The sequence below is a fragment of the Melitaea cinxia genome, chromosome 3, assembly GCF_905220565.1.
Source record: "Melitaea cinxia chromosome 3, ilMelCinx1.1, whole genome shotgun sequence".
Lineage (NCBI taxonomy): Eukaryota > Metazoa > Arthropoda > Insecta > Lepidoptera > Nymphalidae > Melitaea > Melitaea cinxia.
Genome location: NC_059396.1, coordinates 8,888,092 through 8,905,870, shown reverse-complemented (window position 1 = coordinate 8,905,870; position 17,779 = coordinate 8,888,092). Strand labels below are relative to the sequence as shown.

Here is a 17,779-nt window from a genome sequence, read left to right as displayed (position 1 = left end):
CAGATTGCGCGCTGGAATTACAGGAAGCAGATGCTAGTTAACATCCTTAAGTTGGAGGGTCTTTTTGGATGAACTAATTGTACTAAAAGGAACTGCAAAGGCAACATGGCTTGGCAAAACCCCTGGACTGTGACATGGAACGAGAAAGATTAAACCAAATTAGATATTAGACATGTATTTAAAAATATCTCAGCGGCTAGTAGGTTTAATACCGGTAGCGATCATCGGCTGCTGTGACGTAATCTGAATATATTATTAGATAGAAGCAGAAGCGAGCCCACTTGATGAAACCTACCCTCCCAACCAACGCTAGTACTACGTGACTTTGAGCAGGTCCAACAGGAACTTTAATACCAATTCAATTAAATGGAAACTACTAGCATCATGGACGAGAAGACGGTGCGGATGCCTCGTGTGTATGGTGTATACACTGAATTGCAGGCACCTTCCCCTAATGAAAACAGTAAAGCATTGTTCAGTCTTTCTCCTGAAACTTTAGATTGTATTGCGAGGGAGGTGCAAGATATATTCTGCTCAAGCAATTTCGCCAGAACAAAAGTTTTTTCAATCTCAGAAACCTTTTCAAATACAAAAAATATCATATCTCTTCGCGGCGACGACGACCGAACTCAATACCAATGAACAAAACCTGTTTTTCTATCGTCTCAGAGTAAAACATTCCAAAACCGTTTGCCAATGCGGAAGCAGATTTCTTGAAGACCTTGGATATTAGGGACGTGATTACGAAGTGACGAGATTGTGAACAGCGGTGGGTATATTTCTTACCTTCTCTCCGTTGACATTGCATCATCATTACGGAGACGTTGGAGGAGATAGGTCAAATACTATACGACCTCCCGATAGGTCTATCTTAGTATGAATTTTGGTCAAGACAAAAGTGATGTTAAAAAAAAAACAAGTCATAGCAGGAACGTTCGTCGTATCGTTCGATACTACTCTTCGCGAATTTGTAAAGGATAATGTCTACTTATTTAACTGAGGCGCAGCAGGGATTTCCTGCTCAAAATATGGAGCAGCCCTACTGAATTAGTATTTCGACCTTATAGAAGACCACAGCTAAATAATACTGTTTTCAAGAAGTATTGTGTTCCTATTGGTGAGTAAGGTGACCAGAGCTCCTGGGGAGATTGGGAATTGGGTCGGCAACGCGCTTGCGACGCTTCTGGTGTTGCAGGCGTCTATAAGCTACGGTAACCGCTTACCATCAGGTGAGCCAATCGAACTAGACCGACCAATAGGAAATAAAATTTCGCTAGTCTTGTTAACAAAATACTTGCATGCAATAATGCATTCTCCCTGAGTTGACAGTTTCAATACAGTTAAGATTCCAAGACGTGAATGTTGGTAATGAGACTGCTCAACAAGTTTAAAGGACAATGCTCATGAAGTATGAGAATAAAACCCAGGCCTGGCGCAAAAGAAATGTAACTCAAAATATAGGTAAAAATAAGTAATTAAATATTACATAGTGGGCATCATCGAAATCAGTGGCTATATGTGTGAAATTGCTATTCGAATTTTAACATCTGCGCCACATTGCTACTCGAGATTTTAGAGGTAACATAATGTATTAGTAAAAGGAACAGTAAACAGATACAGTTATGGTTTAAGAGTGTATATAATGACATTTTAATGGCAACTTCTCTACTATCCCAACTACTTTTACAAAGATAATAGGATGATAGAACTAAAAACACGATATGAATGTACTTGTCATTTTAATATTTACGATTAAAAGTCATCGATTCTCTATGTTTAACACGATATGATCCAAAAATGATGCGGGATACATGATGAATATATACAAACATACAAATATGATATGATGATGATAGATGATGGATACAAAAATGATGCGTTCTTTACATGTCTTGACTCGTTGAGACACGCATCGACGTGACTTGTTGCCGACAGCGATTAATCATACCTATTTGTTTTGTCGCCGACAGCAATTAGGTAGTCGTTTTTAGTACAATCGGTTTCAAATAACAGGAAAGGACGCATAGATCGCAACGAATACTGTCGATGGACTGCGCGGGCGACGCGGCACTCGCGCACGAAGTGAGAAGCCTATAACAGGCTCCGACAACGTGTGAATGAGACAGAGAAGTCGCGCTTTCAACCGACGACCGATGGTTACTTGGTTACTTGTTTGTTTTTTCAGATAGCACTTTAATCAAACTATAAGTGATGGCGATTGGCGAGATGGCGATTTCCTGGGGGGGTTCGGACGTCCCCACAGTCTCCAGTCGAGTCTTCTTTAGTGTGGTTTCTGTAAAAATCGTGGAGTCTATAGACGCAGCGCCTCGTACAACTACCATTTCCCCTCCTATTCACCCCTTGACCACAATGAAGAACAAAAAAAAAGTAAGGTTAAACAGCGGCTGCACCTCCTCTCTCTCAAAGTGCACCTCACCAACATACGAGGATTGCACTCAAATCTCATTGCAGTCCACCACCACCTGGAGACTGAGAGGCCTCATTTACTTTTTCTTACGGAGACGCAAATAGGTAGCCCAGCAGATGTAACGTACATGCAGTACCCTGGGTATTCGCTTGAACATAATTTTAAATCTCACGCTGGAGTCTGTATGTTTGCTCGTGATGATGTTTGCTGCCGGCGTCTACGTAACTTAGAGATACCTAACCTTTCCATCATGTGGTGTTTATTGGACACGGGTATGGAGCAGATTGTGTATGCCTGTACCTATCGGTCGCACAGTGGTGATCGGGAGACGACTCGGATGTTCGACTATCTCAGTGAGACGGCTGACATGGTCCAACGTCGGTATCCAGCTGCCCAAATGGTATTTCTGGGGGATTTTAACGCTCGCCACCAAGACTGGCTGTTCCCATACCAGAATACCGACCACGCCGGGAGAGAGGCGCTCAAATTTGCCCTGTCGCTAGATCTTACCCAGCTAGTCCAAGAAGCAACACGAGTACCTGACGTTGACGACCATACACCAAATTGTTTGGACCTTCTGTTGACAACTGACCCAGACCGGTCCTCGGTATCAGTTGCAGCTCCCCTGGGCACATCTGATCACTGTGTGGTAAAGTCAGTATCTAACTTTCACCCTCTGGATACCGGTCCTACCGGAACCAGACGTGTGTGGCGATATAAGTCGGCAGATTGGGATGAGATGCGACGCTTTTTTGCATCCTACCCTTGGCGGCGGACTTGCTTCTCTTCCTGTGATCCGTCGAGTTGTGAACAAGAAATATCGGAAGTGATACGTCAGGGGATGGAGTACTTCATTCCATTTGCTGATGTATCACTAGATGGCAAGATCCCTAGGTGGTATAATGCAGAATGTGCCGAAGCTGCAGCCCGTAAGGACTCAGGGTTTGCAGCGTGGGCTGAAGCCCGTACCCTTAAATCTCCGGACATCACTACGAGGAAGAGAGCGTTCAACTCTGCTGCTAAGTCCTACAAAAGGGTTCTTAAAAAGGCTCGTTTCAACCGTATTAATCGCATCGGAGCCCAGTTATCTTCCCATCCGCGCGGTAGTAAAGCATTTTGGTCACTCTCTAAGTCAGTTGAAATGAGCTTCTGCCGTCCCTCGCTGCCTCCTCTGCTTAAACCAGATGGATCGCTGGCCTTTACTGCGACAGACAAGGCTAACCTTTTAGCGAATCTGTTTTCAGAAAATTCGCTCCTTGATGTGGGTAGTGCCTCACCGCCCAGATATCCAACTTGCGACTCTGTTATGTCAGAACTACGCATTCGCCAAACTGAGGTTCTGAGAGTACTCCGTAACTTGGATGTAAACAAGGCTAGTGGCCCTGACGGGATACCAGCTAGAGTACTTAAACACTGTGCACTGTGCTGTGTGTGAGTTGTCTCCTATTCTCACGTGCTTGTACCGCCTCTCTCTAAAATCCGCTCAAGTTTCTAAAGCATGGAAGATTGCCAACGTACAACCTGTAACTAAAAAAGGTAGTCGTGCCGACCCGGCTAACTATAGACCTATCGCGATCACCTCCATACTGTGTAAAAGTTTGGAGCGCATACTGAATGATAAGCTCCTTGCATACCTCGAATTGTATACTGAATGATAAGCTCCTAGCATACCTCAAGTTGAATGACCTCCTGTCGGACCAGCAATACAGTGTCCGCCGTAACAGGTCCACGGGGGATCTTTTAGTGTACGCCTCGCACATCTGGGGCGAAGCCTTGGACAAGCACGGAGAGGCGCTAGCTGTCTCACTCGATGTATCGAAGGCATTTGACCGGGTCTGGCATGAGAGCCTATTGAGCAAGCTTTCAGCTTACGGAATACCCCCGAGCTTGTGTGACTGGATATCAGATTTCCTGAGTGGGCGATCATTTCGGGTGGTCTTAGATGGCTCCTCGTCTGACTTGATGGCGGTTAATGCCGGTGTCCCTCAGGGATCAGTTCTCTCTGCAACCCTCTTCTTGATTCACATAAATGACCTCCTCAGGCCCGGTATCTTTGGATACGCGGATGACAGCACTGTTACGGAGAGATACGTGTCCGGTCCCCGAGCTGGTGGGGCTGAAACTCATGAGCATAGAGAGGCCCTGGTTGAACGCATGAATTTGGCTTTGAAAGAGGTATCCGATTGGGGTGACGCCAACCTAGTCAAATTTAATGCTTCCAAAACACAAGCGTGTCTTTTCACTGCTAAACGGAGTCCATTCCCATTAGCTCCGACTTTCCGGGGTGTATCTGTACCGATCACCGATAGTATTGATCTTCTAGGCATAAATATTTCGTCTAATATGAACTTCGGATAATGCATAGAATCCAAGGCAAAAATTGCTGATAGGAAACTTGGTATCCTCAATAAAGTCAGGCAGTACTTCACACCGGAACAGCTTCTTACTCTCTACCAAGCACAAGTTCGATCGTGTATGGAGTACTGCAGCCACTTATGGGATGGCTCTGCCAAGTACCAGCTCGCTGCTTTGGATTCTGTGGATCGACGCGCCAGAAGACTCATCGGTGACAAATCGCTGGTTCGCTCTAGACTTCAAAGTCTCGAACATCGACGCAAGGTTGCCTGTTTGTCGGTATTTTACAGATTTTATTTCGGAGAGTGTGCTCTAGAACTATACAATTTGGTTCCACCATCACCTTTCTACCACCGAACTGCAAGGCATCGCATGAATCTGCACCGCTATGTGGTTGAAATCCCACGATCTTGCACTAAACGATTTGCTTCCTCGTTCCTAATACGCACCGCAAAAATTTGGAATGCCCTTCCGGCTTCCGTTTTTCCAACGAACTATAACTTGGGTATCTTTAAATCAAGAGTGAATAGGCATCGTCTAGGCAAGTGCGCACCACCTTAGGCTGCATCTTCACTTGCCTTCAGGTGAGATCGCAGTCAAGCGCTAATCTATATATTAAAAAAAAATAATAAGTCCCAGCTGCTCATGTTACCCCTGTAAAAATTCAAATGGCAATTTCATACATATAGCCATTGATTTCGATGATGCCTCCTATGCAGTATTTCATTACTTATTATTACCTATAATTTGAGTTACTTTTCTTTTGCGCCGGGCCTGGGTTTTTTTTGAGCATTGTCTTTTACTCATTGTGTTATGCTACGGGCTATGCTTGGAGTCTCTCTTATTATATGATTTGAAAATGAGATTATCTGCGAGAGGACGGAAGTAAAGCAACCGCTAAGGCAAGGCTGCGGCAAACCGGGCCTATGTCCAGTAGTGTGGACACGAGTGACTACAGAAGTAACGTTATCTGTATCTTTTTAATACAGACTATACACCTCAAAGGTGGCGTGGTAACGTGTGCAATATTATAACGCTTACAACTTTTTTGAATCGTTATATTTCATAAACGGTAGCTTTTAGGTACCGGAACGATGGGGAATTTTGAAATGTTGTTTTTAATGGTCTAAGATACGAACCTAAGTCGATATTCACCGAGCTAATAGTATATTGAAACATCATTTATAATCAATTTAGTATATCTATACAAATAAATAAAATTGGAGTTTCTGTTCTGTTTGTAATATTAAAATAACCGCTTTTTACTAAATGTATATGGATGTACACACGATACATATACCAATATAACATTTTTTACAAATTTTTTGGCTGTCTGTCTGTTTGTTCCGGCTAATCTTTGAAACGGCTGGACCGATTTCGATGGGCCTTTCACTGGCAGATAGCTGATGTTGTAAGGAGTAACTTAGGCTACTTTTATTTTAGAAATTTATTTATTTTATAACTCTGGGAACTGAATAATACATTTTTTATTAAATTACTCGCGAAATAAGTAGTAGTTAGATAATTATTAAAAATGGGTTGCCTAAAAAATCCTGCACAGACTCTATAATTCTCTCATTTTATTTGCCATAATATATAGTATGTCACTTGCATATGAGCCGGAAAGATGGTCGTAACCTTTTGACCGCCACACCTAAAATCCATTCCCGTGCCCTGTACGCCAAGGCATAAAATAAACTAAAATACCTACAAAAAAAATAGTGCTGCCAAGAGTCGTCGTCGTTATCGAGTACCACACAGTGGCTTGTTTTTGTTAGTTTTTATGCAATAAATGACTACTTATATAATCTAGGAAGGTTTATTTTTCGATATTTTTATTGTGTTATCTTGCACTCGTTATATATACTTACAATAACATAAATAAAAAACAAACATTACAAAAATAATCGTAGTAAAGCACAACACTATTTTCTATCGCCATGACGTCATTGTCACGACTGGACGACTACGGCGCAGCTGACCTACGGTTTTAAAACTCCCTAAGAGATGTGCTGTGTCGCACGCAAGGAAGCCGCACGCTTTATATCGATTTCGAATCGAATCGATATACACATGAAAAGTAATTTTAAAAAAATTAACCAAATTCAAATTTGTAATTTTTTAACCGAGTTCAAAAAAGGAGGAGGTTACTCAATTCGACCGTATATATATATTATATTTTTTTTTTATGTATGTTTGGCGATAACTTCGTCGTTTATGAACCAATTTTGATAATTATTTTTTGGTTGTGAGGTGTAGTACCATGATAAGGAAACCAGGATCTGATGACGGGATCCCAGAGAACTCGAGGGAAACTCTCGAAAATCTGTATAACTTTTTACTGGATGTACCGATTTTAATGATTTTTAATTTAATCGAAAGCCGATGTTTAACATGTGGTCACATTTAAATTTCATCGAGATCTGATTACAACTTTGTGAGTAATCTTTGATAATCCGTATTTACTTGACTATTTTTTCGTCTACCTACGTTGTATTATTTGTCATTATAATTGAAGTTGGTCTTTTTCGTTTGCCTGCAAACAATTATTATCTTATTAGATAATTAATAACTAAAAAAGGAGTAATAAAAGTTTAATATTTAAAAAAATCTACCTACACACCACTAAAAGGAAATAAATATAATCGGTGCGGTCTGTGCCAGCCTTAGTTAAAAGAAATATTTACGTTAAATTTTTTTTTTTCGCTTAGGTAGCAAATAGTACTAAAACATTAGTGAGTAATACGCCTGACATTTGATTTGACGATACCAAAGCCATGGGTCTCAGAAGAAAAGCTTTTATGAGAGTGGTGGTTAAAGATGATATTGATGCTGCCAGATGATTTTGAGAATGAGAAAGAAAATCGTAATTTTGATCTTAACCTTAGATAAAAAAATGAAAAATAAAATAATATAAAACAATTTTATTTGTAATTGTAAATTTAAAAAAAAATCATCGACGCCTTCCAAAATGCGACGATGTTCTAAGGTATCGCTCATGTTGCACTGCACTAGTTTTCTCTCTATTCGCTTATGACGTCACCAGGCTGTCGTCTATACTTGACAACGGCGTGTGGAGAACGGATTAATGACTAATCGCTAGGGATGCGCCCAATTTGAGATATCAGATTTATTATGACGATTTGATTGATTTTAGACGATTTGATTTTTTTTATTTATTTGCTATTTATGTGTTAGCTATAGTTTTACGTTTTTTACATTTAGTTTTATTCAAATATCAAATTATTTATAGAAAATATAACACGTTTGAGTTCAATTTTGAATAGCTTAAAAAACATCTATACCATTTTGACTAGCCCGTTGGCGCAGTTTGTAGTGACCCTGCTTTCTGCTCCGGGTATTGTGGGTTCGATTCCCACCCCGAGTCTGGGTGTAATATATATTTATTTATATATGTATTATTTATATGTAAGTTTATCAAAAAAAAAAAAAAAATGTAATTTTACCAGTCGGCTGTTATCTATAATAAAAGCATTAAGTTGCTTACTTTAGGAACAGATGACGGTGTGTGTATATTATAAATATTTATTTATTTCTTATTTATTTATACCTCTTGCGTCACATCCCTAGCAGTCAACTATAGACGACTTCGGCGTTCTGGACATAGCATTTACGTGGAATAAGAATGCATGTTTTTATTTCAATGTTTCTCAGTACGTGTAGCTCTAAAATACTTGTTTTTTATACTCGAATGTTGCAGGGATATTCTATTTTCAGAAATGTTGAATTAAATTACTAGAAACATTTTTTTAATAATTTTATTTAATATTTTTGTGGTCCGTGTTTTTTGTCACCTATAGACATCGCTGGCGCACAGGACTCGCGAGCCCTTGTCAAGTTTAAGTGACTATGGCGGTCAAAAGGTTAATGGAGATGACGGCTGCTCCGCGGGACAGATATTATACCAGTTGATTAACTCGTAGGCCACAATAAAAAAAAAATTACGCGTAGCAAAGTGGACACAAGTAAATCAGTTTATCAATCAAAATCAAAAACAGCTTTATTCAAATAGGCTCCAAGAGCACTTTCGAATTGTCATTTAACAAATTAAAACTTTAAAAATAAATTATTACTCGAGCTCCAAGATCATAAATGCCGCGAATAGCCCTTTTTTGCAAAATAAATATAGTCTCAATATCTGCAGCACTACCCCACAGTAACAGGCCGTAAGACATAACACTATGGAAATAGCTAATATATATTAAGCGTTCAGTTGCAACGTCGGTCAGTTGTCGTACTTTTCTAATTGCGAATGCTGCGGAGCTGAGTCTACCATTCAAGGATGACAAATGGGAATTCCACTGAAGTTTTGAGTCCAAATGTATCCCTAAGAAAACTGTAGAATCATTGACAATAAGCCTCTCGTTATTTATTATAAAATTATAATTTGTATGCTTAACATTAGGTAACGAAAACACGACGCACTTGGTTTTTTTGGCGTTCAAAACCAAGTTGTTTATTTTAAACCAATCTTGAATTCGCGACAAAGAAGTGTTCACGTCATCATAATTTACTTTTTTCCTATAATCTTTAAATATTAGAGAAGTGTCATCTGCAAATAGCAGTATATCACAAATATATTTAACATTAAATGGCAAATCATTTATACATATTTAAAAAAAATTGACGCAGAATCGACCACTGTGGAACGCCCATTTTTAGCACAGATCCAGAAGACTACGTTCCATTTATTGATACGTGTTGAATTCTATTAGATAAATATGAAGCAATTAGATTATAAGCTTTACCATTAACGCCGTAATACTCAAGTTTACTTAATAAGATCCCGTGGTCCATGCAATCGAATGCCTTTGATAGGTCACAAAATGTATCATTAGCATTTTGTGATTTCTCCCAAGGATCATATATATGTTTGAGAAGCCACACCACACCAGCATCTGTCGTCGTCGTCGAAAGTCATAGTATTTAATGATTTACTAATAAGAATACATTACTTTAATATTATAACCCAAAATGTCAATGGCTTTCTAATCCTAAAATTTACCATGTCCATAATTGGATATTATTCAAGCACGTAAACCCAGTCGTGGACATAGTGTCCATAAAGTGAACTTGCTTATTTTCATTTTTTTTCATATATCATACGTCTGTTCTATGTGTTCATGTTTCTCTAGAAATTTGCAATAAATAATAACTCTATGCAATTATGGACATTTTGTCAATGACTAGGTGTCCATAATAGGTTCAACGTATTTCTAATACATACAAATTTATTTTCATCCTAGAAATGGCACCAAGAAAAGATTATACCAAAGAACAAATGGCCAGGGCGAAGAAGTAAGAAAAGGAGAAAAAATATCTGTTGCTGTCCCAAGGATAACTTTACATAATAAAATCACCGGGAAAAGTTCTATTGTGTAATCCAGGTCCAGATACTGTAATTTCATATGAGGAAGAAAAGATAATCGTGAGATGGATGGAATTTATGGCTGAAAAACACTTTCCTGTAACCAAAGAACAATTGCTTGATAGTGTCCAAAAAATAATATCTGATAAAAAATTAGATTCCTGTCCATTCACAAACAATCGTCCAGGAAAAAAGTGGTAAGTACTCTTCGTTTTTAAAAAGGCATCCAGATATTTCAGACACAAAATTTAAGTAAAGCAAGATATAAAGTCACAGAAGATGACATACTAAAATAAAAACTTGCTTGAAGTAATAATGAATGATCCTGAAAGAATTTTTAATGTTGATGAAAGCACATTCTACTTACAACCAAAAGCTGGACGAGTCATAGTGCGCAAAGGTGAAAAAAATGTATATTTGGCGAGGCGTGTGAAACGTAGTGTGATGAATCACGTCCGCCATCGAAAAGGGAGGATCCTCCACCAGACGGGTGTTGTGTCTGGCGGGCTAACGCCCCGACGGTTGTTGTCGGGATCTTGTATATATAGTTATTCACTTTGAAAACTCTGATAGCGCGATGTAGCATACGTCAGTTTTCTCTAATTACGTAGCTTGTAGTCGTTCGTATTTTCACGTGACATGTGTCGCCACATCACTCCCCTCCGAGACCGGAGGTCGATAGCAGGTTAAGTCGTCCATTCATCTTGTGATGCTTGCCGGGCCAGTGGAATGTTCCAGTGAGTCGGAACCAGATGCCGCATGTTCACGGTGAGTTGGAACTGTCTGCGGTGATGCTGCATATGCTCCAGTGAGTCGGAGTGGTGCAGTACTGCGTAGTGGCTGCTGCTGCGTCGACCAGGAGAGAAGTGCGTCTCTGCTTGCTGACCGGCCGAAGTGCAGTGTGCTGTGCCAAAGTCGCTGAGAAGGCTGTGGGCGATGACCATGAATGCGCCGTCCGCTGCATGCTGGTGGTCAGGATATCCGTAGTAGCCGTAGATGCTGGTTGGCTGAAGTCGTAGATGCTGGATGCTACTCGCTGCTCGAAAGCTTGAGGAAGTGATGATGACGATGAAGGTTGCGCCGATGTTCATGCTCGGGGTCAAGTGATGATGACGTGGCTTTTTTGCGAAGGCTGCGCTGACGTATCACGTCGGGGTCACCAGTTTGGCGAGGCGTGTGAAACGTAGTGTGAAGAATCACGTCCGCCATCGAAAAGGGAGGATCCTCCACCAGACGGGTGTTGTGTCTGGCGGGCAAACGCCCCGACGGTTGTTGTCGGGATCTTGTATATATAGTTATTCACTTTGAAAACTCTGATAGCGCGATGTAGCATACGTCAGTTTTCTCTAATTACGTAGTTTGTAGTCGTTCGTATTTTCACGTGACATATGTCGCCACATATATACAGCATCAGGAGATGAGAAAGAAAATTTAACAGTGTTGGTTACTGGTAATGCTGCTGGAGTTTTAGCTCCACCGATGATAGTATACCCTTATGAGCGTTTACCTGCCGTAATTGCTAATAGCGTACCAAAAGTTTGGCGCATAGGTAGGTCAGATTCAGGTGAATGTGTGCAAGAACTTTTTATGAATACATTACTAATGTGTTCAATCCACGGATAGATAAAAATAATATACCTAAACCAATCAAATTATTCTTAGACGGTCATAGGTCACACATGACCCTGCATTTATCAGATTTTTGTAAATAAAATGGGATTGAAGTTATCTCTCTCTGTCCTAACACGACACATCTACTTCAGCCAATGGATGTTGCGATTTTTAGGCCTTTGAAGGTATCGTGGATGAATCAAGTGATGAATTGGAAAATGGAAAATCTAAAACAAGCAATGAAAAGAGAGCATTTTGCTCCAAACTTTGAGGCAGCTTTGCGAAAAATTGCCACAGATACAATAAGAAATGGATTTAGAAAAAGTGGACTTTTTCACTTTTGTCCAGAATACGTCGACATGAACAAAATAAGCGCACAAAATCGTACTACTGTTTCCACATCAGCATTAGAAAACAATATTCACAGGACAAAACAGTTTATGAACACCTTGGAATCAGAAATACAAAGCTTGTTTACAAATGAAAAATTGAAGTTATTCACTAGGCTGTACTATATACCGAGCTAACGTCGAGGACCTGTTTCCGAATTAAGATCTGTCGTTATATACAATTTGGGCTAAAACTAAACACTATTTGGATGAAAATTTATCTCAGACTATTTCCGCAACTATCACGGAGCGGTTTTCGAGTATTGTCTCGATATATTAAACTGATATTGATAATAATTTTCGATTGTTATTATTCAAATAACATAGCACAGTTAATAACGAATACTTTGTCCTTTACTTGATTATTCATATTTTCATAATTAACCGTTCATAATTGGGGGGGGGGGTCCTACACTGGATTATTATTGTCCATTGATGGTTGTTCATAATTAGATAATGTCCATAATTGGGGATCCTACACTGGATTATTACAGTCCATTGATGGTGTCTAAGTGTTTTTTATCTATAATATTTTATTGTACTGAATACTAAACTTAAATTAAATATTGAATACTGATTGAGAAAAGAACTTTCCTTTTACCTCCAAATCCCAAATAATCTATATTGAAACAACTAATAGAAAATCAACTGAAAAAGCTGGAACAAGATAAAAATTCAATATGCACACAAAGTCAGCGAAATAAATAGAAACAATAATATCAAACATTTTGTGCTGTACATTTAAAATATATTAATACGGTAGTCCTTCGAAACTTTATGCAACGTCGTAGATAATATGCAGTCGGAGGCATGAAATTGAAGAATAAGTCAAATCATTCTCTCTTTGTTGAATTTTTATCTTGTTCCAGCTTTTTCAGTTGATTTTCTATTAGTTGTTCTTCACGCAGGCGGGTTTTTTGTGTTTTTTTTTTTTAATTATTATTATATTTATGTCTTTTTAGTCAGACAAATTACGTAATCGGTTCAATTCATTAAAACAGTTTACATCATGTGGTTGATTAAGTAATTTTTTAGGGTCAAGAGAACTGATAGCAATCCCGGAGAAAGATCTCACTCTGCTCAAAGCAACGTAAGCCTGACCTTTAGCAAATAGGTGACTGCTTAAGTCAACAACTATTAGTTTTAATATAATGAAATTATTATTAAAATTATTTGTTTGTATTTGGTATTATGTATTTGTTACTGATTTTATTAATGTAATTGTAAATTGGTGTGACATTTATTAATTTTTATTTGTAATTTTAATTGTATGTTTTTTTTTAACCATTGTCTTTTATTAGAAAGGCTACACCCCGAAGTTGATCGTCGCCTAGGAGGCGAGTTTGGCATGGCATAGGCGTGGGAAAGAGCAAAGTCCACATTTTTTAAACATTAATATTGTATTTCTGTATTAGTATTACGGTAATAATGATCATGATATACCTTTTTAAAATCCTTGTATTGTGCCCTTCAATTTGATACCCATATTGTAGTATTAGAGAAAAAAATTTTTTTCATTAACTACAATGGCTTCGCGCAGCCGCCATGTTTGATTTTTTTTTAATGTCACCTATCTAAGAACACTTGGGCAGCTAAGACGAACCTAACGATACCTCAATTATGTAAATCCGTTCAGTGGTTCTGGAAATATGAGGTAGTAAAGAATATTACATACAAACATACATACATACATACAAGATACGCGCGAAAAACATAACCCTTCCTTGGCAGTCGGGTAAAAATGAAGAAATTACAAAGCAAAAATAAAAAAATATCGCTTACTCTCCATGACTAGTGTCGTTACCTTACCTACTATTATTTTATTAAATTTAGAAAAAATAATTTATTATTTTGCTTAAACCCTTCTTTTATAATAGAGAAATTAAAAAACGAAAAGAAAAAAAGAAACATATATGTACACGCTTATGACCTATCGCAATGGCACGGATATTTAGTGCTCCGCGTTAGAGTGGGGATCGGTTTACGCATCGGACAGGGGTCACAATAAAATAGTTTTGATCAGTACAAAAATGAAAATAAATAAAATATACCTACGTATTTAGTAGTCTTTCAAAAATAATGGATTTTAATAGAGGTAACAATTATAGTAGCAACAAAGTTTTAGTGCCCCTAGCAAAGGTAAGGAACCAATCACGAAATGTGCACGTGTAACATTTTTAGGGTGAAGTGCTATTGACCAATCATTGTACGACAATATTATTACCTCACCCCTGTACTTCTTCACTTCTACCATCCAAGAGACACGAAATTCCTTTCTGAGCAGGTTATAAATTCATGCCGAATTGCCGACAACTTTAACGGTTTATTGCGTTCTACATTACTGTTGTACTAAAATGTCATTATTGATTCCGACGTTCGTTCGTTTACAATTCTATTATTCATCTACTTACTAACAAAAATATGTCTGTGAGCCCTTCTATACACGAAGACACTAATTTGATGGTGGCATCAAATTTTGGTCAATGGTAAATAAATAAATATTTTTATACTTTTAGTTATTCGGTTTAAAGATTAATCATATGGGTACCTTAATAACTTCTTACCTTAATAAATATATTTTGTTATTATTAATCATTGTGATATCCAATTACGGTATCAAAGTACTTTGCTCAATTGATAGTTGATACTGCTAGACGTCAATAACTTACACAATGATAAAGAATGTCATATGCTCTGTGGAGCGGGTAAACATAATGTAATTGTTTATAGTTTCTACTAACGTACTGATAATAAATATATGCATCATTTTTTCACATTTTAAGTGTTTCATTCATTACAAGTCAAGGAGATCTAGTCAGTAATTATTTCTACTTAATCATGTTTCAACGTCTAATTTTGATGAATATTGTAACATTTTTGTATTTAATTTTACATATAAGTTATGTCAGCACAAACAGGTGAGTTTTTCAGTAATTAAAACGTTTAGTAAAGTAAAAACAATACGTTTGAATGAGTAAAATCGTAGTTGTTGCATGCGTTGGGCCGATAATAAATAATTATAGGCTGCAGATTAACCGACAGCAAACAAAACAAAAATACAGTTTAAAGGAGGTACCTACATATGTAATAATAATAAATAATATAAATATTGTAGTAGGTATGGTCTTCTATTGCATGCATTTTAATTGTAATTTATGGTATTTTTACAGCAGTATTTCAGTATCAGATGAAAAATACTTATTTGATTTTACGAAGAATGATAATGTAGATAGTTGGCAAGAACAATCTGATACAGTACGCAGTGTAGGAATGTCTAAAGCAGTATTTGTGATACATCGAAATTCTGAATTTAGAAGAGCCATATTTTTTGCTTTACTAAATCCTCAGCCAAACGGCGCTGGGTTTGCTGGAATACGAGCTCTTGGCTCGTACGATTTATCAGGATGCACACAATTAAATATTCTTTGTCGTGGTCAAGGCCAATTTAATGGATTTAAAGTGGTGCTGAGACATAAAGGATTAAATAATGAGCCCAACTATTCTTTCGAACAATATTTTCAGGTATGTAGGTATTTTACTAAGCGTCATGAACACTTTAAGTATATTTTGAACTTTTTAATATAAAATGGTCTAATATTGTTTATTACTTCCGTAATTATTTAGTCGATATTATATATTAGCCGACTTGACAAATTTCGTACCGCCTTATTTTTTTACTTGAATATAATAATTATATGAATCAAACTGCACACGGTGTGCAAATTTGATTAAAATCGGTTAAGTAGTTTAAGAGTCATCGACAAACAACGTGACGCGTAATTTATACCTTAATTAAGATTACGACTAATAGAAATCAGAACGAAGATGCGTATTTACCCTAGGGCCAAAAGGGCACGGGGTGGCACCATGAAAGGGGTGCCACAAGCCTAGCACGAAGGGCAGCTAGAGCTAATAATAATAATACACGAATAATAAATAGATGGAAGGGCAAATCTAAAATATTTATATAATGGGTATTGTTAATTTTCATAGAATTATTGTTAATGAAATTACGGAATATGTGGCCTAAAAAAGGTCAGGCGAAAATTTTCAAACAATAACTCACATTTTTACCTAGATCTTAAAGAGGAGCAGTTATATAAGCTTGAGCGCATTCAGAATCTCTGCATACGGTTCATATTTGGTTTTCGCAAATACGATCATGTCTCCGATTTTTTTAATCAATTCAAGTGGCTCCCTACCCGGTCTCGCACTAATACTCACATTCTTTCTTTACTTTGTGTACTTTTCCATCCAGATACTCCTCTTTACCTAAAAATTCGCTTTGAGTTTCTTTACTGTTACACTCATGAGCGTTCCTTCAGGTCATCTTCAACCAACACTCAAAACTCCTTCCCATATTACTTCCTTTTATTTAAACTCCTTTTCAGCTTATGATAAAATTAATATAAAATAGTATGGCGAATTTCAATTTGTCTTAATTAAATACTTTTGCCAGTTCTATAATTATATAAAAAAAAATACGTTGAACACTGGTGTGATTTAAAATTTGTCCTTATGTATTTGCTTCTCACTCGTGTAGTTATTAGTATTATTAATGTATTCAATTTAATTATCTTATAATTAGAATCTGGGATTAAACATATAGAGTATTATATAATTACAGTGTAAAAACTTAACATTTCAATTTCCAGGCTCCAAAAGATGATTTTGCCGTACGAACGTTACCATTTTCAGAATTTAAAGCGTACTATAGAGGAAAACGCGTTAACAATAACGAGACTTTGGACATATCACAAATTACTAGTATAGGTATTCAAATGTATGGCGGCGTTTATCAAACTATAAAACAAAAGGGACCTGCAACTTTAGAAATTGATTGGATAAGAGCTGTATAAATTATTATTTTGAATTAATGATATAATTTATAACATTACATATAATAAAGTAAATAATGTAAATAAAAAATGACCAATAAAAAAACGATATGCATAACTTAATTTTGTTTAATTTTTCTATATATTTTCTGTTATATATATATCATCATCATCTGCCTATCACAGTCTACAGATTGACGCAAGCCTCCCAAGATTCGCCACAAGCCCCGATCTCCTGCTTTCACTTCTCCTGCCATCCAGTCACTACCAGCTACCCTCCTTAAGTCGTCGGTCCATCTAGTTGGGAGGGCGTCCAACACTACATCTACATCAGCCATGGTTTCCATTCGAGAACCTTCTTATTCTACCGTCAATTCACTGCTACTTCAGTTTGCTACACCTTTAAACTGTCAGTTACCTATTGATTTCCCGACCGAAATTTTGGGCATTTCAAAATTTAATAAACCGCGATAAAATTCGAAAAAAAAAAAAAAAAACATTATGTAAGTTACTTTGGTCTTCTGTTGGATAGTCTCATTTCGAACCTCCCAAAGTAATATCCCGAACATAGACCTCTCCATAGCTCTCCGAGTGACATGCAGTAGGTGGGCTAGCTTCGTCAAGTTCCACGTCTCGGCTCCGTACGTCGTGACTGGTAGGACGTATTTGTCGAATACCTCAGATTTAAGCCATTGTGGCAAGGATAGCCCCAAGATGTGACGCAGCTTCCCAAACGATGCCCAGCCTTGTTATACTCGTCTGGCGATTT

At 37.7% G+C, this 17,779-nt stretch overlaps 2 protein-coding genes across 4 annotated transcripts; both read left to right on the top strand.

Moving 5' to 3' along the window:
* The first annotated feature begins 2,678 nt into the window (after positions 1-2,678).
* Positions 2,679-3,863, top strand: LOC123669761. The gene has a single exon (XM_045603352.1). The coding sequence runs from the start codon at positions 2,679-2,681 to the stop codon at positions 3,861-3,863; it is 1,185 nt and encodes a 394-aa protein (XP_045459308.1).
* Positions 3,864-14,396: 10,533 nt separating this feature from the next.
* On the top strand, positions 14,397-17,102 carry LOC123669397. 3 transcript variants are annotated; one of them, XM_045603006.1, is made up of 3 exons: positions 14,397-14,658; positions 15,343-15,694; positions 16,828-17,102. In XM_045603006.1, the coding sequence occupies exons 1-3, from the start codon at positions 14,594-14,596 to the stop codon at positions 17,029-17,031; spliced, it is 621 nt and encodes a 206-aa protein (XP_045458962.1). In that variant the 5' UTR covers positions 14,397-14,593; the 3' UTR covers positions 17,032-17,102. The 3 variants fall into 3 exon arrangements, with proteins under 3 accessions (XP_045458962.1, XP_045458961.1, XP_045458960.1); XM_045603005.1 differs by lacking the exon at positions 14,397-14,658 and adding an exon at positions 14,723-15,090 and having other exon boundaries at positions 15,346-15,694; XM_045603004.1 differs by lacking the exon at positions 14,397-14,658 and adding an exon at positions 14,723-15,090.
* The last annotated feature ends 677 nt before the right edge of the window (positions 17,103-17,779 follow it).